An 11507-nucleotide genomic window follows, 5' to 3' on the forward strand; every position below is an offset into this window, starting at 1 on the left:
TGGTGGGATGGTGCTCGTGGAGAGAGAGGGGACAGCACCCATGGCTTGGGAACTAGACCCCAGAACTGGGCAATACAACCCTATGACGAGGAATTATTTTCAGATGTGGAGAAACCTAGGCCAATTGTGCAGCTTGTGCCTGGAAAACAGGGCAGGAGGGCCATTTGGCTTCAAGCTCAGACACCTGTGACCTTTCATTTAGACTTTTGACATCTGACTGGCTTTATCACTTGAAACTAGTTAAAGTCTGTGTGCCTCAGTTTCCTCATCTGGTCAAAAGGGAATTATAATAGGACCTACCTCGAGGGCTATTGTGGCATTAATTTAGTTATCATGGAAAACTTAGACCAGCAGCTGGCACTGTTCATTTATATAGTTATAGTCACAGAAATACAGTGACGGGACTGAAAGATGCCAAGTGTTTCACACATGTTCCAACTTGTTACTCATTACTGGACAGCTCAACCTATAGTGCATTGAGAGTTAATAGTTATAAAATAATTTCCTTAACTACATAACATAATTATATTGCCTTGAATGTTTTAGGGTATAAGCAAGTTATTCTACTAAATATAAACATTTAAAATAAACTACAACTTTGTTAGCCCGTTTTTGGCTTTTCTCTGTATTTTGGTATAACAAAAATATGGCAGCAACCCTGGCAGTGGTGCTGGTAAACGTCCGATGCCCAGTTCCCCAAAAGAAAAGCAAAGCATTTGCCAATTTCCATGGCAGAAGTATTTCCATCAGGACTCATTTTAAACTATTAACTTGATGGCATTGAACATGGAGTTGGGAAGATGTGTATACAACCGGCTCTTGTGAGCAGGTGTGAGCCAGTACCGGCTGGCTTTAGCACATGAAGGCCACTGTACCACCTCACATGGGCTGCAGGAAAGAGCCCACATGTTGAGGGCAGTGAGACCCAGATCTGAATTCTGATTATGGCTCTTTCCAGATGCTTGGCCTTAGGACAGTTACTTAATTTCTTCGAGCCTCGGTTTTCTCGTTTGTGGGAATTAATCTGTGTGAGGATTACATAACCAGAGGTGAAGCTCCCAACACTCAGAAAATGCTCATTTTCTTCCAATGGACTGAGAATTCTCCAAGGTAGGGACAGCGTGCTATCCATCTTTTTATCCCCATTGCCTGAGCTGTGTGACCTGGGGCAAGTTAACTCTCTGTGATTGGTTTATTCTACCATGAAACAAGGGAACAGGGCTAGATGGTTGCATTTCCCTCCCCGCCATACTGGCCTGCCCTCTGGCAAGTGCAGGGCTGGGAAGGGAGCTGGGGGTGGGGGACATGGGAGCAAAACTGCTAAGGCCTGGAATGAAAGACTGGCAAAGGTCTGCCCGCCGAATCGTGCTCCTTGCTGGGGTGGTGTCGATTAATTGACAGGGAAAGGAAGAAATTAATCTCTAAAAAGTTTTAAACATGAACTTGTCGGCATGATAGATGGCTCTTCCTGTCTGGGAAATTAGATCCAATTAAGGCCACCTTTGTGGATCAGGCCTGGCTAATTTGACCGAGGAGCTCAGTGGAAAACGCTTACACCTTTGGAGCTGAAGGAGCCGTGTTAAGGCAGCAAGAAAATGTCCGTGTCATTATTCAAGGCCCCCGGGTGGAGATGGGGTCCCTGACTGGGGAGGCAGGGCAGGATGCTGAAAGGTCAGTGTGCTCCGCACTGTATCTGGGTGGTGGCCTTCTATAATGCAGCTTTTAGAGTCTGGCCTCTGAATTCAGATGGTCAGGCTCTGCGAGTCCTGTCAAGTCACTGAACGTCTCCTGTGCCTCAGTTTCTTCATCTGGAAAATGGGGATAATGCTAGTACCTGCCTCATGACTGGTAAAGGAGGTGAAATGAGACGACGTTGGTCGGAGCACTTAGAAGACTGCTGAGCACGTGGTTAATGCAAATTAACGATTTTACTCTGAGCCCCCTGGAAATGTGGGCTCACTGAAGGCGGATGCTCCCGAGGGCAGGGAGGAAGGTCTCCGATTTGTCAGAGGTGGGGAGAGAGGCTCAGGATGGCTCTGGATGTGTTCAGTCTTTGTACACATCAGCACCAGCTGTCTGTTCCCTAGGCTTCTAGGAAAAGGGGATGAAAGAGGCTGAAGGCAGATCGACCACAGAGGCATGGATGACTGTCAGACTTAGTGCCCCGCTGGCTCCTGTCCACCTGTAGCAGGGATGGCCAGTGTCCAACAAAGATTTGCAGGTGGGGAAACCGAGGCATACACTGTGTTAGGAAGAGGAGCCATGACTCAAGAACGAAGTTGGCAGCTGAGGGAGGGGGACACTTAGGCTTGAAGAAGGGTGTCCCTGAAAAGTGGTAGCCAGATGTTTGTAAAACAGAACACATTTTAAACATAACAGGGCTCTTCACCATTGAAAGGCATTCTGTAGTGGATAAATTCGTGTTGTGTTCTTTTTTTTTTTTTGGTAAAATCAGTAATCTCACTCAAATTAATCTTTTAGGGATAAAACCAAATGCTCGAAGCTGGCTTGCTCAAAGCCGGGGCTTCCCGTGAGAAGTCCTGGCCTAGAGGCAGGTCTTGGGCATGGAGAGTCAGCATGAGGTGCAGAAGACAACGGCTGTCGGGGCTCACCTGAGCGGGCGTTGATCCGAAACTGGGAGGAGCCTTCCAAGGAGTAGATGATGGACTCCTGGCCGTACTCTCGGGAGCGGTCCAGGTCTGTGGCATTCAGGAACAGCACTGTGGCTCCTTCAGGGAGATAAGGGGGGTGGAGGGAGTGCTGCTCACCCTGGGCTCCCAGCCACTGGCCCTGGAAGCAGGACTGGCACAGGCCAGAGGAGGATGAGGGGTCTCCTGGTGACCAGCCCTCAGGAGACAGGGCACCTGGCATAGGGGGAACCCGGGGAAGGGAGTGTGCTTAAACACCTGCTCCCGTGGCCCAGATCCCTGGGTTGTGTGGGCACAAGTCTCCATGGGAGGGAGGGCCTGGAGCTTGGGATGGATGGGGCCTTCCTCCCCCTCCCCCTCCCGGCCCAACCTTAGAGAGCACTTCACTGCCTCCCCTGACCCTGCCCTGGCTCGCCACTGTATTAAATACAAGCAGACTACCAGCTTAGACTCTGAGTCAAGAAGAAATGAAGCTCCATATTAAATTATTCAACATTTATTATATTTAATTTCAGTCTTGTTTTATCTTGGTCACAGAATTTAGAAAGGTTTTTATTTTCTCTTTAATGTCCAGTTAAGGCCCTCACCTTCGTTTTCATCTCTGTGGACTCTTGGGCCAGGGGATTGGCCTTTCAAGCTGCCCTGGCTGGGCCCCGAGAGCAGCTTGTCCTGTAGCTGTGCCAGCCAGGGCTTTCTGCACCCTACCGCCACCCAACTGCCAGCTCTGGCAAGTGGTGAGTGTGTGATTCACTGTGTGCACCTCTAGAGTCACTACGCCCAGGTGATAATCTGGTGGGATCTCTGGCAGGTGCCTTAACTTGTCTGAGCCTCAGCTTCTCCCTCTACGTGATGGGTCTAGCTATACAGCCCATTTGTGGGGCTGTTACTGAACTGTGGACTGTGGTTACTACTGTGCTGATGAATCGATAGTCGTTGGAAACACAAGGGGGCTATGGACAGGCAGGTCATTCTGACCCCTTCCAGGTAGCTGCGGGGCCTCTGATCTGACTCGGTCCTGCCCTAAGCAAGACTGATACATGGGCCCTGACACAATCCTTTATCTAAGCACACTCAACTTGGAAGAGGATTAAGTGCCAAAATGAAGGCCTCTCCGTGGCAGAGTCTCCGGGGATGGTGGAATTGCAGGGGCCACTTCGGCAGTGACATTTTACAGAGAATGCCTGAGACTGATATAGGGAAGGGTGGGCTGGGCACAGCCTGGTCCCACCCAGCAAGTCATCAGATACTAGGGAGGTACCAGAGGAAGACTCTGTGGTACCAGGCAAGGTCACCCCTGACTCCAGCTGTCCCTGGTTCCTCTAGTTGTTCCTTGACTTCAGCTGTCCCCGACTCCTCCAACTGTTGCAGCAATTCCTGACATTTTCCCCACATACTGTCCCCTCGGAGTGTAAGGATGAAACTGCCAGCCTGTCCTGAGGACAGAACAGGTCCCCTGGATCCTGAGTGTGGACTTTATGGCCCTGGGTCTGCAGACCGAGGCTTGGCACCTGAGATGTGGCCCAGGGACGAGCCTCCCATTCTTGTCCTCCCATGGGAACACACGCCATCCTCCAAGGCCAGACCTTCAGCCATTATGGCCCCTGGGACCTGCCTCGCAGCACCGTGATCTCAGAACTCTCTGCCTACTCCCATTTAACCAAGGTTGTTGAATTAATCACCAGTCATTTTTCTCTTCCCTGCTAGACTGTAGCTGCAGGAGAGCAGGGACCAAGTGCCTAGCAGAGAGTCTGCACGTAGCAGGTGCTCTAGGTATCTGCCTGGCAGATACCTGGACATCTCCAAAGGTTCCCCTCTGTTGTCATGGAAACAGACAGGGAGGACCATGGACCTCCCCAATTTGTGTACAAGGTGAGGTCTATCCATTGTCGGTGCCTTGCCTGCTGGTTTCCTGCCTTCGCGCCCTCCCCTGCCTGGGCCCGTACCTGCCATGATATTCTCCACCACGGAGACGAAGTAGGCAGGCTTGCTGAAGGTGGGAGGATTGTCGTTCTCATCCTGGAAGAAAAACAGACAGGTTTCAGGAGCCAGGGAGGCAGTGGGGGCTGGTCAGCTATCCTGGGCTGGTACCAAGGGGAGGCTGGGCACAGCTGGCACTGACATGCTCTGGCTGGGCTACAGATCAGGGAGGCAGGACAGGCCTTGGGGAAATATGTGGGGGGTCAGGAAGGGATGGTGAGGACTGGAGAGATAGAGAAAGGTAGCAGCAGCTGGAGCTGCCTATGACACCAGCTCCCCTGGTTCTCCCCTTCGGTCTTTCAGCTGAGCTCCGAGCTTCCTCCAGTTCTCCCACTTTCGGCTCATCAGCCCCCATACTGGGATGCCTACCAGGAACTTCTCTCCCAGCTCTGCCAAGGTGACGGCGGAAGGTTCTAGGAACCTTCCTAGAAATGAAGGGAGAAAGGAGCAGCTAACCCAGATAATACTGAAGTACATAGGGGACAGATGGCTCCTCCACCACCCTGGCAAGTCCTGGCTCAGAACCCACCACCTTCAGCTTTCCGGAAGCAATCGCTCCTCTGGCCCAGCCTCCACCACTGACCAGGTGAGAGGGCTGGTGCTGGGCCGAGAGGCCCAACTGGCAGGTTGGGGCCCGGTGAAGCCTCTGCCTCGTCCTGCTCCTCCACACGCTATCTCCGTCCACTATCAGAGGAGACTTTCCTACCCTTTAAGACTATCATCCTCACGGACTGCTTTTTGCAATCACTTGAGGATTCCTCCCTGGTCCCCTCTTGGAGGAAATCTGGCGGGCCCACCTGACCCAGCCTTCTCTCCTTTCCTGAGGAGCCCAGCATGGATGCAAACTCCAAGAGCCTCATTTCTCCTGAAACTGCGAGCTCCTAAGGGAAAGACTCTTGAATAAGCGCCTTTTGCTGGAGTCACTCATGCTGAGCAAACGTGACAGTGAGGGAGGCATAATAGCCGGAGACTTCAGAGAATCCCATCCTTCTGGGGCTGTGGGTGCCCAGAAAGGAACACTCGTCTTCCCCAATCTGGCCCTTGGCTCTGGACTGCACACTGGCTCAATCTGGTTTGTCTCTCTCCCTGGTCTCAGGGAACTGGCTGTGAGAGGACTCGCCAGACATCCGACATCCCAAGAGCATGCCTGGGCATCCCCCTGGTGCGGGCATGAGCGCCCCGAACGCGTGTCTATTTAAGCCTTCTGCTTGGCTGCATGAAACAAGCGTGGAGAATGTCAGTGAGAGAGCATGAGGCAGAAACTTATTAGCGGTGATATTTCCCTGGATCCTGGCGCTGCATTCACTATTAGTTCTAATTCAGCGGCTCCCTCTACAAAAGCTTATTGTCCCCTAATGGGAAATCTACAAACCGAGTTTGACTTCTTTATTAAAAACCAACAAGCAGTGGATGAAAAGGAATCACCTGGCCCCTCTCGCCTGCCTCTCCTCCTTCAGGAGCCCTGTCATTTTGATCTGCCTCTGCCCACCCCCTCCCTGTGCAGTAAGTGCTGCCATCAACTACTTCATCTCTGCTGGGCATTTTTTTTTTTTTTCCCCAGTTCAGAGAAAATCCCTTTGATGGAGGGAGGAGGCAGCTTAGACAAGTGACAGCTACTTAAAAATCACCCACATGCAAAATCAACTCAAAGGCAGTGACCTTTTCAAGTGTAGTCCGTAGACACAGTGGCTACGCCATCCAAAAGCCCTGCTTGAAAGACGATGTTCACTCATAGCCAAGGTGGCATCTGTTTCTGTGACTGGACCCTCCTGCTGCCAGGGGCCAGGACAGACCGGAAGGAGTGTGGGGGCCCCTCTTGACTGGCATGACAGCTTCGAGGGAACATAGTCAATAATATTATAATAACAACATATAGTGTCAGATGGGTGCTAGACTTATCAGGGTGATCACTTTGTAAGTTATATAAATGTCTAATCACTGTGTTGTACACCCGAAACTTATATAATGTCAATTAATTGAAAAATAAGTTAAAAAAGGAACACCAGGATGTGGTCATAATTGTCAGGGAACACATTCTAGTTGTCTGGTGTCGCCCTTGGCATTTCAAGGTGGGATGCTGCAGGTTAAAGGCAGGCAAGTGGTTAGGCTTCTGTGGCTCTCCTCTCCTGTCCTCCCCTGCCACTCCCTGAAGCCTGACACGCCAGATATAAGGTGTCTGCCCTTCCCTCTCCTGCATCTTGTTCCATATAGCCTCACCCTCCCACACCACCCCACCCTTGGCATTTCACGGTGGGATGTCGCAGGTTAAAGGCAGGCAAGTGTTTAGGCTTCTGTGGCTCTCCTCTCCTGTGTCCTCCCCTGCCACTCCCTGAAGCCTGACACGCCAGATATAAGGTGTCTGCCCTTCCCTCTCCCGCACCTTGTTCCATAAAGCCTCACCCTCCCACACCACCCCTAAACCCTGCTCCCACGTGCCCACCTGCAGAGCTCCCCCCAGAACATCACCCCTGACTTTTCCATCACTGAAGCCCCATCCTATTCGAATTGCAAGCAAATTAGGTCCCCCAGCCAGACCAGGACATTCCCACCTGGGAGCTAGCCCTGGAGCCTCTAATGTTGGGTTGTAAGGACGAGGCTTGTCAAAGCCAGGTGTGGGGCAGTGCCAGAGGTTGTTGGCAAAACCAGCTAGAACTGGAAGATCATCCGGCAAGCCCGCTCTGGGCAAGATGTTTTCCCGAGCATATGTCAAATCACAGCGTATCTCCTAACCTGACAATCTGATCTAATCCTCCTGGAATCGGTAAAGTGCTAATTCTTTCATCAGCATGCGTTCACCCTCGCCTGCAGGCAGCAGCCTTTATGAGATGGGGGGCAGGTGTGCTTGTGCATGCACAGTGTTGGGGGTCTCTGGGGAGAAAGGCCCGCTGGCCCACTGTCAGAACACCATCTCATCCCCAGGATCGCTAGGGGAGCTGCACGGGGCCAGCGAACCAATGTGGAGACGGGTTTAACGACTGATGGTTTCAGACGTGGAATGCACTAAGGTGTGCGTGGCAGTCATGTAAGACAAGCTGTGGTTTGGTTTCAGGTCCCTTTAGATCTTCAGAGGAGCAGAAAAAGGAAGTGAAAATGAAAAAGGAGGGGTAGAAAGAAAGAAAGAGAGAGAGAGAGAGAGAGAGAGAGGAGAGAGATGACCTTCCAGGAATTCCCTTGAACGCCACGGAACGTAGCTGTACATGAAAGAATCCAGTGACATCTCCTCTAGCTCCTGCTCCCCGAGAGGTTGTCCTGAGGCCCCCAAATGAAGTTAGAACCAGAACTTCAAAAGTTGGGTTCTTCTTGCATTCCTGGACCTCCCCTGGCCAAGCTGGCAGAGGTTTTCTAGGACAGCCTTTGGGCCAGTCTGCCAGGTAAACCCCCTGAGCGGTGGAAGGGCAAGGCCAGTGCCCCTGGGTACTTACAAACACTTCGATGGTGACGGGGACAGTGCTGTTCAGAGGTGGGTTGCCAGCGTCCTTGGCCATGACCGTCAGATAAATCAGCCCATTAGGTATCTGTTCATAATCCAGCGGGTGGCTCACGCTGATCACTGAAATGACAGGAACATGGCCCCAGATCCCGTCAGCAGACTTTGATGCTCATCCAGTCAGGGCTCCCCTTTGGGAAGAGAATGTATGGCTGGCATGGGCCTCGTGGTCTTGATTTAGGTTTACTGACGGCCTGATACATGCCAGGCCCAGTGCTGGGTCCACCGGGTGGTAACTATTCCGGTGGTAATGTAAGCCCCACATTATAGACGAGGAAACCAAGCTCGGGGAGGGTCAGCGACTTGCCCAAAGACATACAGCTAGCAACTTGATAGAGTGGGATTTGAGCCCAGCTTTCTCTAGTAGGTGCTACTCCTACCTGTCTGTCTGTCGGACCCACTCGTCTGACCCTCCTAATCAGTCTGGAAGACACTTGGAGAACAGGGTCATGCCCCAGGCTCTCTAATCCTGTCCCTGTTATCACTCCTGATACTCTCCAGAAAAACACAGAATTCACCCATTTGTTGCCCACTGTCGAGGCTGCTGGGCGGTGGGGTGGCAGGGGGTGCAGATGGCAGCTCCTTCCTTTGACTCTTCTTGCCCTGCTTTTCCCTCTCATCACCTTGCTCCTGTCTTCTCTTCTCTCTCCGCATTTACCCTACAGTCTCTTCATGCCCGTCCAGTGGCCACGCTGGGCACGGTTTAGACACTCAGGGTATCACGTTGTAGATTTCACCCTCAGCAGGACTCTGCTGGAAGGCGAGTGAAGACCCTGACGCCAAAGGCAGACAGAGATGGACAGGCAGGATTTGGGCGCAGCTTCGGCAGCTGTTTTGACCCTGAAATATCCCCACTACTGCACATGCCTGAATTCGCACCATGAGTACTCTTTGTGCTAAGCCACTGAATCTCAATTTTGGAAGGGAAGGCATATTGGCTTGGGAGCAGGGGCCTGGGTAGTCTGCAAAGGCATTACAACAATATTAAATTGCCACTTTCTATTTGGAAAACAGAAACAAAATTATTGCTTTAGTAATATAAAACCTAAGAGAGCTCCTTCTAACTGAGAGGAAGGTGAGGTGTGAGGGTGGGCAGAGGCGTGAAACTTATATTTTTAAAAGGGGGACATAGATAAAGAACATCGAGCTGCAGCATCTGGATCCAGGACTGGAATTTCTGCAATTACATATCTCTGCCACAAGGAGGAGTGAGCACTGGACTCAGAGTCATCCAATGCACATTCTTTCTTCCTTGAGGGCACCTAATCCATCTTTAAGAATTAGGGAAGCTTCCCAGAGGAAGAAATTTCTAAAGGAGCCCTTAAAGCTAGCCAGAGGTTAAAGGGAGGGGGGCAAAAGGACAAGGAGGAAAGGTTTTCTTGGCAAAAGGAACAGATTGCAAAGAAATGGAAGTGTCCACTGTAAAGGGAGAGCATGTCAAGGGGTTCAAAGAGGCTGAATTCTGGTAGAGGGTGAGGGAGGTGCTGAAAGACTAGGCTGGAGAGACAACCAAGAGTCAAATCACAAGGGCCTTCTTGGACAGCTTTGCTGTGTGACTTTGGGCAAGTTGCTCCCTGTCTCTGGGCGCCAGTTGTCCCATCTAACAAATATGGTGATCTCTTGGGATCTTGGAGCTTGAGGTCGCTGCTGCTATACTCTTCATGGGCTCTAGGGATCAGGACTCACAGTAGGGCAGTGGTGCAAGGTCCAGCGTGTGGAACTGTGCCTGGGCCAAGCAGGGAAAGGCATGGACCTGGGAGGGCTGGGAAGTGGCTGTAGCATGCCTAAAGGATGGGGAAGCTTGGCTAACAAGCCTCCATCCCACATATTTCCCAGGTAAGAAATAGGGACCACACAGATGTGGAAACATCAGACTCCTGGCTGGGGATAGGCCTAGGATCCAGAGAAAGATTTGACAGATCTGAGACATAGATCTGGACCCCATGTCAGGTGCTGCTCCAGCCAACAGGAGCTGTGGGGCAGCTTCCTGAGTAGTCCAGGCTGTCTGGGAGACAGAGGGCCACCCTCCTGAGAGAGGTGTGAGCATGCAACCCAGCACCCCACTGCCAACCCATCTCCCGGCTGGGCCCTCCGTCCTGCCCCCACGCACCTCCATAGCCCTCATACACGCTGATGTCGAAGTAGCTCCCAAAGGCGGAGGCACTGACGATGCTGTAGGTGATCTGGTTGTTGGGAGGGGAGTCTTCATCTGTTGCCTGAAAGGAAGATGGCAGACAGGGCTCCATGAGCCCTCGGTGGCTGATGGCCAGAAGAGGATGAGTGGGAGGGCGGGCTGGCCCCTCTCAGAGCCCCCTTTTTGGGTGATCCAGATTCTCCTGGTCTCTCAGATGAAGGCTACTGTTCCCAGCAGACACACCTCATGTTGGGGTGCAGAGCTACCCTGGGGAATCTAGAGGGCAGGTTGGAGGCCTAGGGAGAATAAGGGAAGGCAGGGCCTTACTCAGGGGATGGAGAGGGTCTCTACCATACCCGGCATGACCATCTCCTAGCCCATCTAGTCCAAGCTCACACATCCCACCCACAGGGGCCTGAACTCTAGATCTGGTTAGGGCCTTGTGCTGTGTACCCCATCAGCCCCCACCATGCCTGATTGTAACTTCTCGTTTAAATTCTGCCTATTTTGCTCCGACTGTCAGCTACATGCAAAGAACAGAAACCTGTTTCTGATTGTGCTGTGTACCTAGAGTCCAGTAGGGTGTTTGGCACATGATAGGTAATAAATACATGAATACATTCATGAATGCAAGGTGAGTGGGAAGCAGGCACTTGGAATGGGGTCAAGTCCTTCTTCACCTGCCTGTCTTCTGGGGTGGTTGCATTAAATAACTTCTTTCCAGGAGTTGCTGATACTTGAGCGCCTCAGGGGTGGCCCACCACTCCTGGTGTAACAGGAGCTGAGTGGGTAGGGAGGGGAGGATGGGCTGGGTTCTATGGGGAGCCATGGCCGTGTTGGGTGGGCACATGGTGCTGCCTTCTTGTGTCCCTCTTGCCCACCTCCTCTACCTTGCTTACATTCCTGTCTCCTTCAGAAATAAGTTCTAAATGGAGTCTTCAGGGTCCTGTCACTCCGAGTGGGCAGAGTGAGGAAAGAGCACAAGGCCACTGAGGAGTCTCATGGTCAGAGGTCAGTGAAACATGGTGGGGACTCATTGCAGGAGGACACTTGGAGTGTAGAGTCCCAAGTTCTAGGTCTGTCTCTACTACTCTGCTAATTCGCTATGCCTTCTGGGGCCTGCCTCTCCCTATTTCCCCTCTTGTTGGGTTGTTCCTGTGGTCTCTGGTTCCTGCCAGCTATAGCAGTCCCTGATTCTAAGCAGCCACTGAAGGGCTTGGATGGGGGTCCCTACACAAAGAACTGCTCGGCACTCACCAAG

At 52.0% G+C, this 11507-nt stretch overlaps 1 protein-coding gene across 1 annotated transcript in view; it reads right to left on the reverse strand.

The window, feature by feature from the left end:
- LOC102896542 (cadherin-23) overlaps positions 1-11507 on the reverse strand; it is a 320558-nt gene that overhangs the window by 35551 nt on the left and 273500 nt on the right. The window contains exons 17-20 of the mRNA XM_025049321.1: positions 10223-10328; positions 8048-8175; positions 4592-4664; positions 2613-2729 (exon numbers count right to left, since the gene is read on the reverse strand). Of these exons, the coding sequence (XP_024905089.1) occupies positions 2613-2729; positions 4592-4664; positions 8048-8175; positions 10223-10328 (424 nt within the window). The remainder of the gene's footprint in view (positions 1-2612; positions 2730-4591; positions 4665-8047; positions 8176-10222; positions 10329-11507) is intronic.

This window comes from Pteropus alecto, unplaced genomic scaffold (genome assembly GCF_000325575.1).
Source record: "Pteropus alecto unplaced genomic scaffold, ASM32557v1 scaffold155, whole genome shotgun sequence".
Lineage (NCBI taxonomy): Eukaryota > Metazoa > Chordata > Mammalia > Chiroptera > Pteropodidae > Pteropus > Pteropus alecto.